Source organism: Aspergillus piperis, assembly GCF_003184755.1.
Source record: "Aspergillus piperis CBS 112811 unplaced genomic scaffold BO85scaffold_10, whole genome shotgun sequence".
Lineage (NCBI taxonomy): Eukaryota > Fungi > Ascomycota > Eurotiomycetes > Eurotiales > Aspergillaceae > Aspergillus > Aspergillus piperis.
Genome location: NW_020291600.1, coordinates 203,154 through 224,905, shown reverse-complemented (window position 1 = coordinate 224,905; position 21,752 = coordinate 203,154). Strand labels below are relative to the sequence as shown.

General features: G+C 50.7%; 9 protein-coding genes across 9 annotated transcripts; 5 read left to right on the top strand and 4 right to left on the bottom strand.

Moving 5' to 3' along the window:
• Window positions 1-312: 312 nt before the first annotated feature.
• BO85DRAFT_488515 (uncharacterized protein) lies at window positions 313-954 on the top strand (the record flags this gene model as incomplete). Its single annotated transcript, XM_025663538.1, has 5 exons — window positions 313-348; window positions 407-419; window positions 475-584; window positions 613-659; window positions 738-954. The coding sequence occupies 5 exons, from the start codon at window positions 313-315 to the stop codon at window positions 952-954; spliced, it is 423 nt and encodes a 140-aa protein (XP_025514947.1).
• On the bottom strand, window positions 566-1,781 carry BO85DRAFT_398184 (putative nuclear transport factor 2 domain protein). Its single transcript, XM_025657050.1, has 3 exons — window positions 1,567-1,781; window positions 738-1,508; window positions 566-659 (listed from the first exon to the last, which is right to left on the bottom strand). Exons 1-2 carry the CDS (start codon window positions 1,610-1,612, stop codon window positions 1,066-1,068), a joined length of 489 nt encoding a protein of 162 aa, XP_025514946.1. The 5' UTR covers window positions 1,613-1,781; the 3' UTR covers window positions 566-659; window positions 738-1,065.
• A 147-nt stretch (window positions 1,782-1,928) lies between these two features.
• BO85DRAFT_373512 (methionine--tRNA ligase MSM1) lies at window positions 1,929-4,077 on the top strand (the record flags this gene model as incomplete). The annotated part of the gene is made up of 8 exons (XM_025656083.1): window positions 1,929-2,133; window positions 2,206-2,324; window positions 2,376-2,447; window positions 2,509-2,595; window positions 2,651-2,782; window positions 2,835-3,196; window positions 3,255-3,732; window positions 3,805-4,077. 8 exons carry the CDS (start codon window positions 1,929-1,931, stop codon window positions 4,075-4,077), a joined length of 1,728 nt encoding a protein of 575 aa, XP_025514945.1.
• Window positions 4,078-4,629: 552 nt separating this feature from the next.
• Window positions 4,630-6,328, top strand: BO85DRAFT_31016 (putative L-serine dehydratase). The gene has a single exon (XM_025655414.1). It carries the CDS (start codon window positions 4,844-4,846, stop codon window positions 6,191-6,193), a length of 1,350 nt encoding a protein of 449 aa, XP_025514944.1. The 5' UTR covers window positions 4,630-4,843; the 3' UTR covers window positions 6,194-6,328.
• On the bottom strand, window positions 6,026-7,924 carry ramB (bifunctional protein farnesyltransferase/protein geranylgeranyltransferase). The gene is made up of 3 exons (XM_025655415.1): window positions 7,387-7,924; window positions 7,217-7,321; window positions 6,026-7,157 (listed from the first exon to the last, which is right to left on the bottom strand). Exons 1-3 carry the CDS (start codon window positions 7,614-7,616, stop codon window positions 6,464-6,466), a joined length of 1,029 nt encoding a protein of 342 aa, XP_025514943.1. The 5' UTR covers window positions 7,617-7,924; the 3' UTR covers window positions 6,026-6,463.
• A 250-nt stretch (window positions 7,925-8,174) lies between these two features.
• BO85DRAFT_449758 (uncharacterized protein) lies at window positions 8,175-10,875 on the top strand. The gene is made up of 2 exons (XM_025660225.1): window positions 8,175-8,512; window positions 8,600-10,875. Exons 1-2 carry the CDS (start codon window positions 8,459-8,461, stop codon window positions 10,640-10,642), a joined length of 2,097 nt encoding a protein of 698 aa, XP_025514942.1. The 5' UTR covers window positions 8,175-8,458; the 3' UTR covers window positions 10,643-10,875.
• A 153-nt stretch (window positions 10,876-11,028) lies between these two features.
• erg12 (mevalonate kinase) lies at window positions 11,029-13,285 on the bottom strand. The gene has a single exon (XM_025655413.1). It carries the CDS (start codon window positions 13,031-13,033, stop codon window positions 11,414-11,416), a length of 1,620 nt encoding a protein of 539 aa, XP_025514941.1. The 5' UTR covers window positions 13,034-13,285; the 3' UTR covers window positions 11,029-11,413.
• Window positions 13,286-15,689: 2,404 nt separating this feature from the next.
• Window positions 15,690-17,142, top strand: BO85DRAFT_30966 (3-hydroxyacyl-CoA dehydrogenase family protein). The gene is made up of 6 exons (XM_025655412.1): window positions 15,690-15,948; window positions 16,006-16,185; window positions 16,235-16,400; window positions 16,464-16,484; window positions 16,553-16,679; window positions 16,735-17,142. Exons 1-6 carry the CDS (start codon window positions 15,880-15,882, stop codon window positions 17,015-17,017), a joined length of 846 nt encoding a protein of 281 aa, XP_025514940.1. The 5' UTR covers window positions 15,690-15,879; the 3' UTR covers window positions 17,018-17,142.
• Window positions 17,143-17,661: 519 nt separating this feature from the next.
• On the bottom strand, window positions 17,662-21,571 carry BO85DRAFT_488507 (putative cation chloride cotransporter; the record flags this gene model as incomplete). Its single annotated transcript, XM_025663537.1, has 4 exons — window positions 17,662-20,142; window positions 20,194-20,359; window positions 20,409-21,000; window positions 21,058-21,571. 4 exons carry the CDS (start codon window positions 21,569-21,571, stop codon window positions 17,662-17,664), a joined length of 3,753 nt encoding a protein of 1,250 aa, XP_025514939.1.
• Window positions 21,572-21,752: the final 181 nt, after the last annotated feature.

Below are 21,752 nucleotides of genomic sequence, written 5' to 3'. Positions count from 1 at the left end.
GGGAGTAGTCAGCTAGCTTCTGTGGGCTGTAGGGTTGCCCCCCGGAAGCCCTTAGTTCCAGTGCCACGTCGTGGCGGGATATCCCGCAATGATACATGTGGCGGTGCACCGATAAGGCGGCTGCCTACGGAGTACGGGGGATCGACATCTATCTATAGTGTTTTAGCCACCCTCCGTCTTATATCTACTGGGATATCTGGCAACAAGCTTGTTGTTCTTTTTGACAGATATCATCGCCTCCTTTCGCCTTTGTGACTACTAGCAATACTTTTCTCGTGTATACACAGCAGGCGAACTCTAGTCCAGAACAAAATGCCGACGCCTTTGGATCGCGCATTAAACTCCAAGGTACTATACATCCAACCCCAGACATGATATCGGCGTCCGTAAGCTAATATGGTCTCAGAACCTATTTCTAGGTATATCCTTCTGAGCTGAATATTGTTGACGGAAAGTCCGATCTAACTTTGTCAGGGTTTGCCGGCATGGTGACTGCAGCGGCCGCTTGGGCCATCTGGGGTGGCGATATGTTCCCGGCTGAAGCTGACCCAACTGGAGGCACGGGATCGAATTCTTCTGTGGTTGTAGGTATACCAAACTGACGTCTAAAAGATCCGGAAAACTGGACTGCAGATGAAATGCGGACATGGCTTCGAGTTGTATGTTTTCTTCTTCCATCGTAAACAAAACAGTCAATGTCGCCAAAAAGAGCAATGTTTTCTAACTGTCACTCCAAGAGGGGCCTTTTGCCCAGCGAAAGCGCATCGCGTGACGAGTTACTCGAGCGCATTAAAGCAAATATGCGTGTACCGCGAAGATCTGCGGCCCAGTGATGAGATAGCAGTCGCGTTGTTTCGGGAGTTCTTCGCTTGGCGTGTCGTGGGGTATTTCCTTGGATTTCCTTCCATTTTCCTTCTGCGGCTCAAAATGTGTAATCGCGTGGTTGGATCATAGCGCATAATGTGTTTATCATGTCGTCACACCGCAATAGCAATTCTAGTAATTTTCGTCAAAGGCATAGTAGAAGGCGTCCTCTTCCATCAGATAAACTTTGGTGTTGATCCTTCATACGACGAGTCGGAAGTTCTGGGTTTGGATAAGCCATTCTCGCTTGCGCTTTCCTTTGGGCCCGTCGGCGGATGGATTCGGCACCAGCACGAAGGTCTCGCTGAAGCCTCGTTGCGGTAGATCTCTGGACTCTCCAAAGCGCACATAGCCGCTAACGACCACCAAGATAGACATGTCCTTGACAGTCGTTTCAGTGGGGAGCTTCACTCCAGTGGATGTAGGTGTCGGATACGCCTTGTTGATAATCTGGCAATCGACAGACTGCACTTCATAATGCGTCGGGGACATTTGATTGACAAAAATCTCTTGGACAGCGGCGCCATCGGCGACAGCGTTTCCGTTGAAAAGGATCATGGCCGTGGGCTGGCTATAGAACGAGGCTATCGTGGAACGGTTGTTCTCGAGGGCAGGGTAGAAGGACTGGACAAAGTCGGTTGCCGCTGCAGATTAATCTAAGTTAGAATTTTCAGGCAAGATACTGCTTGTAAATCGACATACCATCCGTGGAAACCTTTGTCAATGTGTCTTCTGAAGGAGGAGCCATTGTGATTCGGGACTGTTTTTGATGGATTCCAACGACAAATTCGGTAACCAAGCCAAGACACTGTATACAGACCCTAATATCGCGAACCTCAAATTCCTGAAAACCCCTGAGTAGTCCAAGAACGGTTATATTATGGTGGTTGAACAGAGGGAACGAGGTAGATGCTATGTAAAGAATGCGCGATCGCGGAGAAGAGGAGCTGGCATCGGACGGCAGAAAAAAGGCACGAAAGCTTGGACCACCCGGAGATGATGGTCGAGCTCCGAAACGCCGCCTGGAATAAACCATCGTTGTTCCCTTCTGCAGTCCCACGCCAATGGCTATCTCGAGGGCAGGTTTTCGTGTCGCTTCTTGGGCCGGCCAATTTCTGGCCTGCAGTCGCCCATCTTGGAGATGCGTCCCCCGCACAACTGCCCGCCCAGTGACAACGATCCGTCCGCGTCAATTCGCAACGGCGGCCTCGGAAAGCGCTCCTAAGAAGCCATACTATGTCACGACTCCCATATTCTATGTCAACGCTGGTACGCCCTCTCCGGATATCTTACTGTGCTTTTTCGTCCACTGGCTCACTGCTAATGTCTTGGCTCATATAGCCCCTCATGTCGGTCATCTGTATACTATGGTCCTTGCCGATGTCATCAAGAGATGGCGGACACTCATCGGAGACGCTGATGCACAATTGCTGACCGGAACGGACGAACATGGCATGAAGGTATGGGCCATTTATTACTGCTTAGCACAGTACTGTGCTAATTCTGTATAGATCCAGCAGGCCGCGTTGGCTGCAGAGATGGATACGCAGGCGTTCTGCGACATGAATTATAAGACGTTTGAGGTAGGCAACAAACACTACTTGTCAGGTTTTGATCTGAGGTCGACTCTAACCTCCAAGTTAGGCTTTAGCAAATGCCGCGAATATGGACTACAACTACTTCATACGGACGACCGAACCTGCGCACAAGGAAGCTGTTCAGTATTTCTGGGTATGTGGCTAGGAGATGCGTCCACGCGCATAGCTTAAGGCTGACATGTGTATAGGAAGTGTTGGAGCACCGGGGATATGTCTACACCGCGAAGCATGAAGGCTGGTACTCGGTTAGCGATGAGACATTCTACCCTCAGACGCAAGTACAAAAGTCGCTGGACCCTGAGACTGGACACACGAAGATGGTAAGCTGCACGCCAAACCACCTGCTAAAACGATCGAAGCTCACCCAGACAGGTCTCCATTGAGACGGGAAAGGAGGTGGAGTGGTCGTCGGAAACCAACTACCATTTCCGTCTGTCAGCTTTCCAGGAGCGTTTGCTCGATCTATACAAAACTGGATTTATTACCCCGACGATGTATACAACCAATGTCGTCAAGTCTGTTTCGGAGGGCCTTCAAGATTTGTCAATCTCTAGGCCTGCGGAGCGGCTGACCTGGGGTATTCCGGTTCCCGGCGACAACACACAGACCGTCTATGTCTGGCTGGATGCGCTTGTCAACTACTTGACCAAGGCAGGCTACCCGTTTGCACCCGGTCAAGGAAGCCGCCTTGGTTGGCCTGCGGATGTACATGTGGTCGGTAAGGACATTGTTCGGTGCGTATTTGCCTTCATGCTTGCCATGTACGCGACCCCATGACTAACCGTGCAACAGCTTTCACTGCGTATACTGGCCCGCATTCCTTATGGCTCTCGACCTCCCTCTTCCCCGCAATGTACTCGTTCATGGACACTGGACTATGAACCGTGAGAAGATGTCGAAGTCTACGGGTAATGTGGTGAACCCCTTCTTTGCCATCAACCGCTTCGGAGTGGATTCCATGCGTTTCTTCCTTATCCACCAAGGTGCATTGGTGGGCGACGCCGACTACGATAATGCGTACATCATCCGCGACTATCAGAAGCTACTGCAAAAGGGGCTTGGAAACCTTGCGCATCGGGCAATTGGCTGTGCCAAGGGTAATCTTCGGACTTACATCGAGAATGGCACGTGTGGCCGACTTCCACCAGCGACTCCGGCCGATGAGGCGTACGAAACAATGCTCAAAGATGTGCCCAAGAGAGTAGCAGAGCAAATGGAGAATCTGAATCCCCGTGCTGCCCTGCAAGAAATCACTACCCTAATCGATCAGGTAAGAGATAAAGATAGACCCACCCTATGATCGGTGATGATTCCCAGACTTGTTCTAACCCGGTCCACCCAGACCAACAAATACTTCCATCACGCAGAGCCATGGAAGAGTCCGAACGACCGCCAGCGATCGATTTTCAATGTTGCTGAATCACTGCGAATGGCCGGGATCCTCCTGCAGCCTGTCATGCCCACCAAGGCCAACGAGCTTCTGGACATGTTCCATGTAGACAAAACGGACCCGGCCAAAAGGAACTATGCGGCGGCGACGTACGGCTCCGACGCAGACTACGGAGTGGATGCGAAGAAGAGTATCCTATTTCCCCCTCTTATCGTGGAAAGTTAATGTGGCTGTCCTTTCCATTTGATAACAGGAATGGGCTAGGATCCAATCATGGACACTAGATTGGAACGTTCGGTCAGCCAGAACACGCACAATTAAGCACGGGTCTCCGCCTGGTGGAGGAGACTGTGGAAATCGAGCGGGTTTGGCTTTGCCGTTTGCTGCTTGAATTGGACTGCGTTATGGACGGCTCTGGGTCCCAGACCGTCATTCACACGCATGCAGGGGTGGAGAGAAGGTTTGTGTTATGTCATGGTATGGCGATAACTGGAGCAGAATATGCGCGAGTTTATCAACGGGAAAAGGGTGCCGACTGGGCGAAGGGTTGGTCGAATTCCTGATAGATAGACTCGGGGCGGGAAACTCTTGTGTGTAGGTTTCCCGCGGCAAACTGGGGCGGACTATATCGGAAAGCGTCCGTGTTGTATATCACGAACTATGGGTTTCAGCGCTATATCATGGGGGGAGTATATGAGGTCTGTATCATAAACTAGGGGTTTTCTTTCTCTTTTCGATTGTAGTATACGTTTATCATCTTATACCTAATCTTGTCTCCTCTCCTCTTGCCTCCTACTATTTATTGAAAACAACCTCCTCTCATCCCAACAACTGACAGATCATATCATATCTTAACTATACTACTACTTACCCTTCCTTATAACATCCCTACCATCATCCTAATAACCATCGTCATCATCCTCTCCACCAATTGAACACCACCACAACCACCATATCCCGAAGGGAACCCAGACACCAACAGACCATCACAATGGGCAGCATCCTCCCTCCCACCACGCCTCCAACCTACAAAACCCCCTGGAACCCGACCCCTCTCATCGAATCCACAACCCTCTCCCGCGCCGCAGGATGTAGAATCTTCCTGAAACTCGAAAACATCCAACCCAGCGGCTCCTTCAAGTCCCGCGCCATGGGCAACCAAATCCTCTCACACCTCCTCAAGCCCGAGAACCACCACCGTCCCGTGCACTTCTACGCTTCCTCCGGCGGCAACGCCGGCCTAGCTGCCGTCTGCGCGGCCCGGAGCCTAGGGTACCCCTGCACGGTAGTGGTACCTGTATCGACGAAGCCGCTGATGGTGCAGAAGCTGCGGAATGCAGGAGCAGCGGATGTGATTCAGTACGGAGAGACATTCTCAGAGGCAGGGCAGTACATGAAGGATGTTGTGATGAAGACCAAGAACACCGATGGTGAAGACAGCGAAGGTGTTGATGACGTTGTGAAGATTGCCCTGCATCCATTCGACAACGAGCCCATCTGGCAAGGGAACAGCACTATCATTGATGAACTGGTGGAGCAGATCCCGCCGCCTGTCGGGGAGGAAGAGGAGGAAGTGCATGCAGGTCGTGCGTTGCCGGTTGATGTTATTGTTTGTAGTGTTGGCGGTGGGGGGTTGTTGAATGGATTGGTTATGGGGATTGAGAGGCATAGGGCTAAGGCTAAGATGTCTGCTGCTGCTGCTGCTGCTGATGATAGTACTGCGAAGCCTGTTCATCTTGTGGCTGTTGAGACCAAGGGCACGGATTCTCTGGCTACGGCGCTGGAGAGTAACGAGTTGGTCTCGTTGCCGAAGATTACGTCGCAGGCTACGTCGTTAGGGGCTATTAAGGTCTCTGAGAGGACGTTTCAGTATGCGGTGCAGCCGCCGCCGGGCGTGAAGGTGCATAGTGCGGTGTTTTCGGATGCGGAGGCCGCTAGGGGCGTGTTGAGGCTTGTGGATGATGAGAGGTTGTTGGTTGAGTTGGCTTGTGGTGTTTGTGTGGAGGCTGCGGTTGGGGGGACTAGTTGTGCTTCTTCATCTTCTTCTTCGAAGATGGTGGCTGCTGGTCAGAAGAGGAAGAGGGGCATGGATGCTGGGTATGTGAGTAAGGATGAAGGCTATGGGGATGATCGGCTGTCTGCTGGGGAGAATGAGGATGATGGTCCGGTGTCTTCGCCGTCGCTGTCGGCCTCTGCTGGGGGGCTGCAGTCTAAGTTGAAGGAGTTGGTGCCGGACTTGAATGAAGACAGTCGCGTGGTTATCATTGTTTGCGGTGGCAGCAATGTTACTATCGATATGGCGGCAGAGTGGAGGAAGATGTTGGCTGAGGGGTGGGCATGAGAGTGATTGTTAAGATTTCATGGCTATTTCTTCTATGGGTTGTGGTGTATCTCTTGGCTTTGATTGTTCTTGTGAAAACTTGGGTTGCATGGGTCTCACTATACAGGTTAATGATGTATGACACAGCGTGCTTGTTGTTTGATATATGATATAATATTAGCTGTTATTGACAAACTTTTTCTGATAATTTGGAGTCACGGCCATAGAATCACTCTAACAGGTAATTCTCCTTGGACTTCTCGCTCGCAATATACAAGATTCACATTGTCTTCACGCTGTAGCAGGAACGGCTGCACTGGTAATCGTCCGAATGCGATAATCCCAGTAGTTAGATCGCATGGGATCATACTTCTCCTTCAGCAAGGTAAGCATACGGACAGCTTCCTGTTCTGATGTCGGTTCGCTTTCCGCAACGAACACATCAGCCAGCCATTCAACAGCATGGCTACTCTTGACCTCAACGCCACCATCTTCCTTATCGACGACGAACTTGCCAGCAAATTCCTTCCATTCCGAAAGAGGCCGACCCGCGGCACGCAATACCCCCCGCGCATATGACCACGGGCTACGGTTCTCGGGCGCCCGGACAATCTTGGATTTAGCATACTGCAGCTCAGCATCGACAACGTCTTCATCGACAACGGCTAGTCGGCCCTTCTCCGAAGGGTCTCCGCCGCTATTGGGCATTCCAGCATCTGGCTCGTTATCGCGCGGGCCAAACCGGAGCATGAAGCGGTGGTTCCAAGCGGAGTTGTTGCGGACATCCGATGCAATGAGAGCCTCCACGTCCTGGATTTCCCGCGGGGCATCCCAGAGCTTGAAGTGGCGGACGTACCAGTGACGGTAAGTCCAAACATGGTAGTTTTTGGAGTCTTGGGCAAACATTTCCATGAGGAAGTCTGGCTCCTTAGCCGGTGGGCTTGGGAAGTAGTCTGTGCGTGACATGAGAACTTGACGATGATGCCTGGTGATGATTGTTAGTTGCGTCGCTGGAAGTGGGATGGAAGCGATAGTTTGCCATACCATATCTGGTAGTTTTTCAGATACTTGAGTGAAACGCCGTTGAGCCATTCCAGCTCGTCTTTGAGATCTTTGCCCAAAGCAAACAGGATCTTAGCTCGGTAAATCCTGATAGTTCCAGTCAGCTTCGCATCCCAACGGTATCATAGGCGGGTCGGTTCAGCTAAGCTTACCATACGGTATAGTGTGCCGGGTTCATCGAGATAATGTGTTCAGTCAACTTCAAGGCCCTTTCCGACATTTCGTTGGCCGCCATGACCGCTCGTAGATACGATGTGGCCTCAAGATAGTCCGAAGGATAAGCAATGGTAGCCAAGGGCTGAGCTCCTGATTCGGAGCCATCGTTCAGCGGAATTGGCTGTATAGATGCCCACTCGGGATCAGATGCGTATTTTCCTTCCATGTTTCAGCTTGAAAGTAAATACTTTCTAGATATAGCGGCTAGTAAACAGTATAACAACTGGTCAGGGGTACGGTGGTTCACGCTATACACATTCAAGGAGACCCTCCCGTCAGATTCATATATAGGTGAGCTGAGATGTTCAACCGGCTTGCACTCTGGTGTCTCTGGGACAGCACAACTTAGACCCTCGTCCGATATCCCGACGTGGTAGTGAATGATGTCCGGTAAAACCCGGAGAACCAAAACCCAAGCTTAAGTAAATTACTTGGTCGCAACGGATCAAGTCGAGCCTGCGATAGTCACGTTCTATGCTATTAACTGTCGGATTTACTTTCCGACGTGCAAAGAGGACTGCGTGATATAGCAAACGGTGAAGGTATTCATGTGGATGGATTGATATGCGCCAAAATGAGCGACTCTCCGTGCGGGTGGGGTATTATTGCCTGAGGCATCCATAGAACAATATCAAGGCGGACAACCATTTTGGGTGATTGTTCTGGCCAAGTCTGCCATTGTTTTCCATCATGTTCGTCTGGTACAACAACCACTACCTGACCCCGGGTCTTTTTTCTGAGCCACTATCAGTGGCGGTCACCGGTGCATTTCCAAGCAGCCAATGCAGAAATCTCAGTCATTATCTACAATGATTCATAAAGGGCAACGTGCGTTTCCCGAAGAGGATAAAAAGTCCCCAGACACACATTCATTGGCCCGCGATAAGGCCAGGCAATGTGTCCCCGCATTCTCCAACTTGACATGGCCATCGTCTCCTCATCCTCTGCCACATCCACCTGTTCGCTTTCTTTATCCTCAACTTACCATGAGCCCACCTCGGACCGATAATGCGTCGTGTCAAAAAATCTCGTAATGGATGTGCCCGCTGCAAGAGCAAACGAGTGAGTTGAGTATCTTTTTGAGCGGTGGCTACATAGTCCCGCCCCATGTGGCCCTAAACATTAATTTGATGCTCCGCCTTTCAACAGGTCAAATGCGGGGAAGAACGACCTCATTGTAGTCGATGCACCCGTCTGGGTGTGAATTGCCCTGGATACGTCCAGTCTCTGCGCTGGGTCACCAAGTATCCGCCGCAGGCCCCCGGGGAGCCGAACAAAGATTCCACTGGCGATGTTCCCAGTGATTCTCGCACCAGCCCGAATCGATGTTCCGATCCCAAAAATCTGACTACCAGCCCTGCCGACTATGTTGACCCACTGACACAGTCTTTGGCCACGGAGAATGACAGCCTAAACTTCACCACTTCTGACGATCCGGCCAATCCGCGGAGTCTGGGATTAGGCGGACCAAGCGGTATATGTGACAACTTATGGGACTTACAGCAGTCAGGCTCGCTACCGGAACTGGAAGACCTCCATTCTCCAGCATCGGCATCAGCGGCTAGCCAAAATAACCCGGCATTGAACTTCGAAACACCGGGAACTAATGCTGATGATCCATTCGGGCTGTTCTCTTTGGCCGCACCGATTCTGCAAGATGAACCTCACATCTTTTCTGGCTTTTCACCTTCTACTATAGTACGCCAGTACCCTCCACCTGGCTCGAGGCCATCACAGCGGGACTTCACCTCGATTCCGCAGCCCCTCAACAACCCTTCATGGACTCTCGTGGAGTACTATTTTAAAGAGGTGGCGGCCTTGTTCTCCAGCTATGACAGTCAAATGAACCCATTCCGATCGACGGTATCCCGATTATGGGGCTCGTCATTGGCCATGTGTCGAACAATGCAGAGCATGGCGGCCGCAACACTCGTTCACGACTTTCCCCAGTTCGGACCACTAGGCCGGAAGATGCGTGATGAGGCAGTCGACATCATCACAAAGGAATCGATGTTGGACGACAAGTCACTCCTAGCCTTGCTGATGCTTGGCCAAACAGCCAGCTGGCATGACCCCAAGGACCTTGGCATTTCTTTTTTCAACCTGCTTCGCAATCATCTGGACACCAAGCACGCTGGACCACCAAATCCAGGCCGCAGCAATAACCATCAGTTCTTCGAAGAAGCTTTGGTCTACTGGGAAATGCTCCTATCCTTTGTGGCAGATGATTCGGCGGTCTTGCCAGGATCCGCGGCCGCCACAACAGGTGAATCGCTCGTCCTACAACGCGTCCCTCATCCATGGACAGGCATAGCGCGCGACACCCAGCATACCGTCCAAGAAGTAGGCAGGCTTATACGTCGGGAGCGAAGACGAATCCGTTCCCGCTGCTTTACCTCACACTCAGACATTGCACGAGCCCAGCGCGCCATGACAAAAGCCACAGAGCTAGAAGAGCGACTTTTGGGTCTAGCACACCCAGCCGAAGCTGAGATCATTAGTCCAGGCGACGACGAAACCCCAGTTTGGCATCTTCTCACAATGGCCGAAGTATACCGCTGTACTGGTCTAATGCAACTATACCGGGTCTTTCCCGATCTTCTTCGCCGACGACTACCCACACAACGGCCTTCCCCAAACCCACAAGCTCCAGAATCAGCCATGCAGGATCCGTTCCTCTCCCCTCCCATTGGCAGTAGTACACCCTGGTACTGCGACCCTTCATGTCCGCCCCCCAAACCCACCGACTCCGCCGATCCAACAGCAACATCAACCACCACACATTCAGGCCCCGACTCCGACACATATTACGATACATGGCTGACCGAATTCGCCCTCACCACTCTCTCCCGCCTAAAATCCATCCCCCTTGAGTCCCGCACCAGATGTCTCCAGCCCTTCCTCCTCGTAGCCTCGAGCAGCGAGCTCCGTCTTCCCCGCATGCCCCCACTAGACGCTACTCTAGACAGCAGCAACGGCCCAAGCATCTCCTCCCACGCCATCGACGTCTCGCAAACCCGTCGATTCATCCTTGGCCGGCTCACCTCGTATCTGCATGTGCTCCCTCCCAAGCCCATTAGCGTCTGTCTGCAGCTGGTGCGGGAGGTTTGGCGGCGCATGGATGCCGGGGAGCCGGGCGTTTATTGGATGGATGTGATGATAGAAAAGGGCTGGGAGACAACGATGGGGTAGTCTTTCGTGTCTTCCTTGTGTTTGCTTCAAGTACCAGCTGGGGACTGTAATGAATGATGAACTTGAAAGGATATAGTATTTTCTTTTCTAGGTGCTTTGTTCATATTGCTAGGGGTGTATATTTAGCGTTTCATGGTATCAGTACTAGTATCTAGATTGTTTCTTTGGTGAAAGGTTCCCGTCGATACATACTCCGTACTTAGTACTTGACAAAAATTGGCATTCCTTGAAAAGATTCGGTAGTTGTACAGTAGTAGTATTTTATTTTCAGTCTTGGTAACCTCAAGATCGAGCATACTACATAGAGGCTGAATACACATATTGGCTTGACATTCGCATCGCTACATCACTTAGAAACAACATAACCCATAAGAATGCAGACATGAGTTTTCCACTGAAGCAGGCGTCCCTAATGCAGTATCTGAAGAGAATTTGAAAACAAAAATATTGAGGGGACCAATAAAGGTAAAAATGGAAAAAATAAGACAAGAAAAGAAAAGAGAGATCAATAAATTGTGTATGGATAAGGAATACTATATTCCGTAGATAGATAAGAGGCGTGTCAAGAAATCTGGAAGGAATTATTATACACAGAAGGGAAGAAGATAGTAAGTATAGTGAAGCCATAACAGAAGAAAGGGGAATTGAAGGTCGATTAAACAAATAAATATGCAATCGTGCAATGCCCTGACACCAAGCTCGGACGTAAGGGGAAATGATCGTAAAAGGTTCAAGCAGGATGAAATGAGAGAGGGTGAGGGAAAGTGGCCTTCAGACAGCTCGTTTCCAGAACTTCCAGCCTTCCCGACGTTCTTGAACGCCGACGCCAACAAGACGCTCAATGCCTTCGGGTCCGTCGGCGTTCTCAAACTTCTGCTGGTCGATCTCTTCGCCGCCCTCTTCGTTGGTGCCGTTGTGTAGCACCGCTGGCCAGAGGACTCCGATACCGTCTCCACCCAAGGTTGTCTCATACTTTGAGAAATTCTCTGCAGCGAGCTTGCCCTCCAGCTCACGGAGCGCGTCCGCGCTAGCATCTGGGCGCAGGAGTGTGATTGCACAACCACCGCCGCCTGCACCGGTCAACTTTGTCCAACCGATATTGGCAAAGTCGACCAGTTCCCGGATTCGCTCCAGTCGCGGATGGGATACCCCCAGGGACACTAGGAAACCGTGATTGACACGAACCAGCGTTCCGATATGTTCGAGAGTCTCCTTGTCGATACTATCGCCATCCACCCCCTGGATCGCATCTTGCGCAGACACAGTGACCTTGTCGATGGCATCGAGGATCGATTCGGTGACGACTGGATGTTCCTTCTTGAGCTTCCCAACTTTGGCAACTTCAACCGCCGTCGAGCGGCTCTGTCGTGTGTCAACGAGCAGGAGCGGCAATTCCGGGAAGTTCGGTAGCGGTATGACTTTGGGGGGCTTCGAGTAGTCCTCTCTCCTGAAAATCACGGCCTTGCCGCCGGTGGAGACCGTGTTGTCCACACCACTTGGGTTTCCGTGTATACATAATTCTCCGACAAAAGCCCACCGGTTGATACGCTCGATCTGTAACTCCGCTTCATCCGGGGGCTGGTCATCATGGGGGCCTGCTAGAGTACGGATCTGAAGTAGCAACGCAGCACTGAAACAAGTGCAGACACTGGCGCTGCTTCCAAGACCTGCACCCATGGGGATAGTTGAGCGCAAAGTATATATAGCTCCTGGGTGCTGGGGTGAGCCCAGGGAGCAGAATAGGTACAGAAACGCCAGCGCCGACCCTTTGTGCTTCTTCCGTATTTCCTCGGATGCCTTGGGCGATATGTCTTCAACGCATGGTTTTAGAGAGTCGTACAGTTCTTGGTCGAGGCTGGTCACTAGGTCGTAATAGTATTTCTTCTTGGGGGGCTGTTTGAAGAGGTCCCAGGGCAGATCGTCAATGTTCCAGGTGTGATTGAAATCCATGTCCCTGAGATTTAAGGTGATAGTGCGCTGCGATTTGGACAGGGTGGTTACGAGAAAGTAGGAGCGAAGAGAAATTGCGGCGGCCATGGCAGCCTTGCCGTGCACGACGGCATGTTCACCGAAGACGATGACCTTGCCCGGCGCGGACACCATGAAAGGGGGCGCCATCGGCGACGAAGCCTTGCGGGCCATGGCTCTTTTCACGGAATCAACCCCGTTGGTGGGAGAGGTGGCAGGGATGCTAGAGGTGTTGGTGATAACGGTGGTCGCTGAAGTGTTCGAAGCGGCGTCGGAGGTATCAGGACTATCGTCGCTAACGGTGACGGTTTTAGACTGAGGTGGAGGGGCATGATCGGGTATCAAATGGGACATATTGCGACGCTGGCCAGCTTTGGAGGCTCTAAGACTGCCGTTCTTGCGACGTACTCGCCCGTGGTGCATTACTGAAGCGAATGGAAAGGATACGTAACTTAGGGGGTTGCGATGGATTCGGGGGGGCTGAAGGTCGGGAAGGCTAAGCGTTAGGACAGTTGGACGATGGGCATGGCGAGGAGAGAGAGACTAGGAGTCGCGGGGGGAGAGAGCATTAATGAGAGAAAAAAGGACCGCAAAAAGGCGCCCAAGTCAGCATGCGTGAAAACCGAACGAGAAGCAAGAGAGATTGAGAACACGAATCGCCGGGGGCAGTTGATCGGACGGCGCGAGGCAGGGATCGCTGGATGCTAGAAGGGGAAGCCGGGGTGGCAGCCAATCATCAGGCCCCAAATGTGCATTAGTCACCGTTGGACGGGCGGCCATCTGACAATTGCTTCTTCTGGCCTGCGTTTAATCCTATCGCCTTGCAGCGCCCATTTCTTCGTGGTCTAGATTCTACACGGTAGCCCTGAGTCTGATTACCCTCACTGCCACCTGCTGCACTCTTCGTGCTCTCTGCCCTCCCCGCGAGCAAGCAAATCACCTTTCTCCTTCCAGCTTTTGTAGCAAGGTAGTAGCACGGCGTCATCCAGACGCAATCCTCCAAAGGTCGGTGCGTAGGTATCTCGCCCAAAGCATGGGGTGTCCACTCATTCCTACCTTGATGCTACATTGGTCGGGTATACCGAGCACGACGCCCTTTGCAACCGGTTTCGCCTAGGTTGACGAATTCTCCCATTCAGCCGAGTATATATTCCGTCTAACCTCTCGGGTGTGAGCTTCTGACTGGATGATTCCAGTAGTCATAAGACGGGGCACTGATCGGAGACGGCTTCCGGAGTATATCTGTTCCAAATTGCATCTCCAGCTCGCGGGCAAACACGTCAGTCTGAACCTTCCACGGCATATCAGCTTGGTAAAAATAAGAGCCCGGGTGTGAATGGCCACTCGCTGCAGCAATTGATGCCTACACACCTGCTAAAGCCCCCCTGAGTTGGGCTGACATTGTCTGGTATCAACTGTTCCTCTGATGCATCTCCCGCTTCGATTGAGTAACATAATCCATTCTCTGGCGGTGATCCTTGCTTTATCAACTCCAGCTCTAGGGGGTATTCTGTCGCTTAGTAGGATCGTAGTAAGCAATCTTTGGGAAGCTCGTCTTTCAGACAGTTGAGTCTTGATGTAGGTTAATCTTCAGATCAACATTGGAGTCCATCAAGATCGCTCTTCTAGCCAATTCAAGCAGCTGGGATGACAATGCTTGGAATCATTTATCATAGTCATTCCCGAAAGGGATGGAAAAGAAACAGCAACTTGTGATAGTGTTGTATCGGGCATGAGTGAGTTAGTCCCTTTACCGTGTTGCACCAGGCCAGGGGAACGGTAGTATGCAATGGATGGCAGTCAGATGATTCCAGATGCAGATGGGGCCACTGCCAAAATGCAGTTGCAAACTGGCCCACCACATGCCATTCGCTCCTCGTGCAACATGCTGGGCTTTCATCAATTTTCAAACTAGACCACATATCACCTGCACAATATTAACCTTCTTCATAAATAATGGTCATCAACATGATCCTACTTTCTATGGCTTGAGTCATTGTTACTTACCCATCATAACTGTTGACTGTCATCAAGATATAGTACCGGGTACGAGTCACTGCACACTTCATGTCTAAGTAAAAAGAATATATAGGACAGGCATCAAACAAACGATAGCACTCTCGCATCGAATGGGTCGAGGAACAATGACATTTCTATGACATTAGAACGACAGACACAGCACTCCTAAGCCGAATTCTCTGATCAAATACTCCCAGTAGGCTTAGAGCCTCGACCCTTTTGATGCGGAGTCTGGTAGCATTTGATGGTCAAGTTCGACTATGTAGTGGTTGCAATCTTCATCTGAAGAACTGCATGATCGTCTCATGGCATGGTAGGACCCTGTCTCATCGGGGCCTGACAACCACTGTATCATCCTGAGCTCACATTAGGGCATGATTCCTTCCCAATCGGAACAGGATGATCTTGAGCATTTCTCCGGGTAGATATTAGTGCCATGCTGTTACTCATACGAATTCGTTGAACTTCTGTTCGAAGACTTGCCAGTCTTCTATTGGCTGAAAGCAGAGTAGAGACCTATCGTTTGCCACAGGAATTTTGGTTTTCAGGTTCTAAGCCAAGAAAGAGCTGGTTGAAATTGGCTGAAACGATCTGCTACATGTTTACATCATCCCGATAGACTTTATACTTCCTTGCTCTGACATTTGACGTTTCCTTCCCCGGAAAAATATACAAGGACCTGACCAAACAGAATGCAGACTGTCAGCCAGGAACCAGCCACCGGCCTCACCGGCCTCATACCCCGACCACTAGAAACGTTCTTCAACGAGATCGCGATTAGGCGTTACGAACTACATGCGGCAGATTGTTACCGAAAGTGTCAATTGACTAGTCACTCAAGCTTAAATGCCGCATTATGCAGAAGATAATCGCCGAACTCTGCGCCAGGTCGATCATCAATGCTTTGCTCCCCAAATTGCCATGAAAAGAAAGACTACAGGTTTAGGAGACTAGACCAGAAGACATTGCGGTAAACCCCCGAATCAAAGTCAGTTCCTGAAAGGAGCAAGAAGGATCTCTCTGGAACCAAGTAAATCCTAAATCAAACCTGCGCTGTTGTACAGATCAGGGTATTAACAGGAACGGACGGTCAAATATTGCATTGACATCAGTAAGTGGATGAAATAGTTCGAAGAAACAGCATTTCAGCAATGAGGTTATGTCCATATAAACACGGGCTTGCCTGCAGCCATGAACCTCAGATTCGAATCCCAAGATAACTGAACAACCTTACAAAGTCAAGTCAGCAAATGTCTAAACTTCTCAACGCTGTCACTCTGCTCGGTGCAGGCACTCAAGGATCGCGCCTTGCTTTCATGGTATGTTTGGGTCTCTCATTATGAATCTGAGCTTTGGTTTAACTAGTATCGGAATAGTGGTCTCGCCAAGGGAGACCAGTCTACCTTGTCGACAAAAGCCCTGCCCAGCTAAATCAATCATTAGCTACCATACAACGGCTAAGAGCCTCCGAACCAGCTGGGAAGGCTGGCAAAATAACCAGTCTCACTGTTGACGATCTGGACCCAGCGCTCCGCGACTCCTGGCTCGCTATTGAGGTAGGGAAGGACCACCAAGCACTGATACACCCTAGCTAAACCCCGTCAGTGTGTCCCAGAGGACCTGGAATACAAGCGGTCCGTGATGCTGGACCTCGATAGTAGATCGCACTCCCAGACAATCATCGCGTCAAACTCGAGCAGTTACTCCATCTCGGACATTTGTCATGGACTATCTCTCAAAGCAGATGATCGTTTTGTCAACCTGCATTCCTGTAAGTTTAATGACTACCACGAACTGTCCCATGAGCAGCAACACTAATTATTACTTTTCCAAGTCTGGCCACCCGAGACAACAGGTAAGGAAGACCAGATCTAACCCAGACAAGAAGAAGCCTTTTCATTGTGCTAACTCCCCCGGCTTCAGCGATCGAAATCATGGGCTCCAGCCAAACCCGACCCGACATCATCCCTCTACTTATGCAGGAAACCCATGACCATGGCTTCCAACCCTTCCACGTCCGCAAGTCCTCCACAGGCTACACCTTCAACCGGTATCTCGCCAACCACGTTATATGGAACACTGGTATATATGCTAATCAAGTGTAGCATATGGGCCGCCATCAAGCGAGAGACCCTCCTGGTCTTAGAAGAGGGCATTGCGACGCCCGAGGAGGTTGACCAAATCTACAAGTGTGTGCTTAACACGCCCCGAGGGCCCTGTGAGCTGATGGACATTGCTGGATTGGATGTGATTCTCGCCGTCGAAGAACATTACGCCAAAGTGAGGATGGGGATCCCTAATGCGCCGCGCAAATACCTACGAGAGATGATCGGACGGGGTGACCTGGGTGTCAAATCCGGCAATGGCTTCTTCAAATATAGTACTTAAATTAGGAGAGCCACTACTGTTTAGTAACACTATAGGATGTGTGCCAGTTTGTATCAATGGGCATGTCTTTTCTGTATACATTACATCATGCTACTTATTATATCATTCTTAGCTCTAGAACATACATACAATTCTTATGTTCAATTGTGCTTCGGAAATAGTCTAGAGCTGATATACACGCGGTTAAATGAACGGGAATCTTGCTGAAAATGGATGGAACCAAAGAGTGGGCCAACTGGAAAGAGGAGGGGAGAACATGCTTGCTGGTATCCTTACGTGTACGGTCTCTGGTCCTTGGTATCCCAATAAAAGTTGCATTGGCAAGACTGCTTGATTGTCTCGTGCAGGCGTGGGCCTATCCTTGGGAATAGTGGAGTGCACTGATAAGGGAATAGCGAGGAGTGGGCGTTGATGGGTAACACAGTTGGGATGGGTCAAACCATCGGTTATTGAAGCCTACCAGTACTACTAGGCTCGGTGACATGGTAGCAGTATGGGTTCATTCATGGAGAAGGACAATATCTTCAAGTCATTATTAACATATGCATATGCTATGAACAGTCAATGTACCAGTAGTCGTATATACTATGGCTAAGCGAGAATGTGCAATGCCTTGCTCCCCTTTCTATGTTCATGCCCTTACGCTACAGATTCATCGTCACAGTCATGCTGTTGCTATGAACCAGCAGACACGGCGGCAGTCCTTGCCAGAAGACTGTCAAGTCGCTCAGGTACGAGGCACTTGCTGCCTCGCTCTGTGCAGTGCCTTCGGACGGCGATGGCAAAGTTGTGAATAGGACAGCTGTATCTTCGCTGTGCTGGTTCATCAGTTCATTCAAGATCAAATGCTGTGCCCGACTAGGGAGATCATTGAATGATAAGGGAACTGATGCCTGCCTTGGATATCCAGACGCGGTTTTGGGGACAGATGGCCCTGAAGAAGAGCGTCGTGTGTAAATGGATTCAATCCGGTTAGATGTGCGTGGAGGAGATGCATTAGGAGCGAACATGATTGAAGGGCCCGCACCCTCTTCTGTGTTGACACGAGCTTCAGGGATTGGCGATGAGCTGAAGCGGCTGCTGGACGGCGACCGGTTAAATTTTGGCCGGGATGGACTTGATTGGGTCTTGGGGGATGTCCCATCGTCGCATGTCATAATAATTGACGGAACTGCCTGATCCGGTGCCACCTCTTCGGTAACCTTCTGTTTTGCTTTAGAAGATCCCGCCGGTTCTGATTGAGAACTCTGGATCCTGTGTTCGGCTTCCTGGCCGTTTTCTTCCTCGTCGTCTTCCTCATCCAGATAAGGCGGAAACTCCGCTTCGTCACTGCTCTCACCTGTGCTGCTCTCGCTGCTCTCGTAGTCAACAAAAGCATCCAGCAAGCGATGGGTTTGCATGCCTAAGCTGACACTTCCAAGCCCTCTGAAGCTCGAAATTGATCGCCGGCGCTTGGATGACTCCACCAATTTCCTCAGCCCGCCGGCTAAAGGTTGTAGTGGCTTGTGAGCACTTTCGGGGCTTTGCATGGGCCAACTGGGAATCCGCTCGTCTGCCCTTTTGATAGCACCCACTTCAGCTCGCTGTTGAGCTTCATGCTCACTCCTAGATTTCTGTATATCCTGCCACCATTCTTCGTTCCGTAAAGCTTCATGGACTCGGGGCTCCGCATCCTCGGTCTCCGGTGAGATGTCGCCGTTCACGATGATACGGTAGGTTTTAAGATCGCCACATGCCAGCCAGAAAACCAAGACCTCGGCCTCTATCCTTAGCTTCTCGAGAAGCGCTTCGACCCTTCCTCTCTCGTCCTCAACGTCGGTTTCGTACTCAACGAAAACAGCCACTCGAAGCTTATACGTCTTTTTCCACGACGGTACAGTGTTGAGGATACACCCTAATTGTAAGATGAGGGTGTAGGTGTCAAAGTTAGTGGTTAGAACATTCTTCTTGCTTTCACTGTCTGCACCGAGCTCTGCGCTCATCTGTATCGGCCAGAGGTCAATGTACTTCTTTGTGTGCTGTCCGTGTGGTCCAGGAAGCTCGAGATCCTCAAACCCCTTCGCCACAGCAACGTTCATACGCAGCTTGAAGAGCAGATCTTCTAGGATGGTCACATATGTCTTGGTTGACATCGGTGGCTCCTGCGAACCGTCTTCCGATATCACAGGCACCAGTTCGCGAGATATGCGTCTTCCACTCGATTCCCTACGACCTGAGAGGGATGGTCTCTCAACCAAGGATTTGCCTTCGCGGAATTGATCAATCACGACTATGTTTGGTCTCATACCTCCCAGTCCAGCACTTAGTGTGACATTACGGACACCCCATTCAGCAGTGGGAGAGACTGTAATATTGACAAAGGCCTTCACTCGGGAGTTCTCAACGAACTTGGTCCATGCAGTCTGCTGCCGTCGTGCCTCTGGCACAGCGGTGGTGAAATCATCTGTCACGAGCACATGGCCCAGCACAAACAACCCTCCTTTCTTCAGAGAGTTACAAAATGAGATCATCTTAGACTGCTCGCTGAGATCGTTGACGAACAACAGAATTTGAGGCCGCCAGAACTTAACATGCTCCTGGCGAAGCCGAAGCAGATATTTCCGCACTTGATGATAGATCAGACTCTGGCTGACATCACCCCAGGACTTAGGAGGCGAGGTGTAGTGAATTAGCAGGAATAGCATCATCAGTACACCTACGCAGCCTGTGGCATAGATCCCGTCAACGAAGAACATGCTTGCTCCGCATACCAAGGTGCCTGTCGCTGCGGTTTTCCAGTTGAAGTAGTGAAAAGACGGACGAAAGTTGGGAGCAGACCCGATCTTCAGGAGGAAACAGGCGAGATTCGTCACGAGAAAGGTCATCAGATAGGTCATTGTAACGAAGGATGCAATCTGGTTGATATCAAAAAGCATAGTGAGTTGTGCAACCATGTAAGTGACGATGATTGCGTTAACGGGCTCATCGGTCTTCCTGGTACCCTTGCCGAAAAAACTTAGGCCAGGAAGCAAGCCGTCTCGCGCAACCGCCTGGAGCAGTTTTGCTGAGCCAATCACTCCCATAAGAGCAGAGAAAAAACTTGTCGCGAATTCTCCCATGAGTATAACTGCCCCGGAAAGATTTGCCTGTACTTGGTGAGTGACGTACGCCGTTCAGTTCATGTAACCATTACATACCACTTGAACAACATTGGCATTTTTGTAGAATGATTCCCGGGTGATCGAAGCAGCCATGGCAAGAATTACAATAGCATAGGTGATGAATGTCAAGACTAGCCCACACAGAGTTCCCTTGGGAATCGATCTGCTCGGGTTCTTAAGGTCACCAGACATGCTCGCGCCGCTGTCGGTACGTGAGCTTGGTGTTCTTAAGTTCTAGGAAACGTACCTACGCGAATATACCACCCGTAGCAGGGAACAAAATCCCAAATAAGTCCTGGAAATTCTCCCTTCCACGTATTTGGCTGCCAGCAGCGCCTTTGGTAAGCTTGGGTTTGAGATTTTCTAGCAGCGTTTGAAGCCGCAGTCCTGTGAATTCTACCCCAACCTTTGGGATGCTGAATGGCTTCATGAATACGGCAGAGACTGGTATGCTGAAAGTCGCGATGAGGAGAATGATAAGCAACCCGTTGCTAGCTCTGGAGAATATAGAACTTCCCGCTAAGCATATCGCGGTACACATGATGAGGATGACAGTTCCCCAGAGGTATTGCCACCAGAATCCTTCTCTAAGGAAATTGCCCCAAGTACCAGACTCAGACCCGAAGTTCTGTGTGAAACAGTCAACAAGACCGACGGCATTCATACCGGTATTCAACACATAACCCAGGTAGAACACTATCCCTATAGATCCACCAAACTCAGGACCTAGCGATCGAGATATGAGATAGTATGCTCCACCTCCTCGTACTGTTCCGTTGGTTGCAATAGCGGATAGAGACATAGTCGTTACGAGATTGATCGTGTACGAAGCGACCAGTAAACCTACTTTCCGTCAGACCCCAATTGGCTTGTGTGGGTGATGATTGAAGGGCGCCATACCTAACATCCCTAATAACCCAGCTTGGCCAAGGATGAAGCCAAAGCGAAGGAACATCAGGATACTAAGGACGTTCAAGGTGGTCGGCACAAAGACGCCAGAAAATGTCCCAAGCTTATCAGGATTGTCGAGCGTACGGTCTTTCTGGCTATCTCTCTCCTTCTGACCCTCTCTGAAGGGCCCAGGGGGCGAGCGATTGGCATTTAATCTCTCCCTAGGGAGTTCATGCTTCCCGTCGCTCCCCTGCCCACTCCACCAACGAGCAACATTATCTATGACGTTCTGTTGGGATTGTTGTCGGCTTTCGGATGAGCGGTGATGGAAGTGCGGAGGCTCGTGCGAATGTGAGGAGGAATTCATCCTCCCGTGGAGGAACTTGCTACTTTCTTCGGGAGATGCATTGGCAGATTCGCTCGGATCCAACCTAGAAACGTCTTCTTCAGCGGCCCGCGTGGAGAAATTGGGTCTCCTTCGGGATAGAGACTCCGAGGCACTGTCAGCCCGTCCGTCAGTCATGGATATAGGGCCTCCGCTCCTGGTTGTAGGAGCTTTTCTCCTCCCTCATACAGCAATGACACAATTGAAAGCGGACGAATCGGTGGCGCAAGGACAATGAGATGGTGCTAAGACCGGGTAAGACTAATTTGCCTGCAAGCACAGTAAGAGCTACTGTGATGCAAACCAGCAAGGACCTCTC

Coding starts and splice junctions, on each gene's coding strand:
- ramB (XM_025655415.1), bottom strand. CDS start 7,616: ATGGAAGGAAAATACGCATCTGATCCCGAGTGGGCATCTATACAGCCA. Junction 7,322..7,386: donor CCGGCACACTATACCGTATG/GTAAGCTTAGCT, acceptor TGGAACTATCAG/GATTTACCGAGCTAAGATCC. Junction 7,158..7,216: donor CTGAAAAACTACCAGATATG/GTATGGCAAACT, acceptor AATCATCACCAG/GCATCATCGTCAAGTTCTCA.
- BO85DRAFT_31016 (XM_025655414.1), top strand. CDS start 4,844: ATGGGCAGCATCCTCCCTCCCACCACGCCTCCAACCTACAAAACCCCC.
- BO85DRAFT_449758 (XM_025660225.1), top strand. CDS start 8,459: ATGCGTCGTGTCAAAAAATCTCGTAATGGATGTGCCCGCTGCAAGAGC. Junction 8,513..8,599: donor CCCGCTGCAAGAGCAAACGA/GTGAGTTGAGTA, acceptor GCCTTTCAACAG/GTCAAATGCGGGGAAGAACG.
- BO85DRAFT_30966 (XM_025655412.1), top strand. CDS start 15,880: ATGTCTAAACTTCTCAACGCTGTCACTCTGCTCGGTGCAGGCACTCAA. Junction 16,401..16,463: donor TTTTGTCAACCTGCATTCCT/GTAAGTTTAATG, acceptor TACTTTTCCAAG/TCTGGCCACCCGAGACAACA. Junction 16,680..16,734: donor ACAGGCTACACCTTCAACCG/GTATCTCGCCAA, acceptor AATCAAGTGTAG/CATATGGGCCGCCATCAAGC.
- BO85DRAFT_398184 (XM_025657050.1), bottom strand. CDS start 1,612: ATGGCTCCTCCTTCAGAAGACACATTGACAAAGGTTTCCACGGATG. Junction 1,509..1,566: donor GACAAAGGTTTCCACGGATG/GTATGTCGATTT, acceptor ATTAATCTGCAG/CGGCAACCGACTTTGTCCAG.
- erg12 (XM_025655413.1), bottom strand. CDS start 13,033: ATGCACCACGGGCGAGTACGTCGCAAGAACGGCAGTCTTAGAGCCTCC.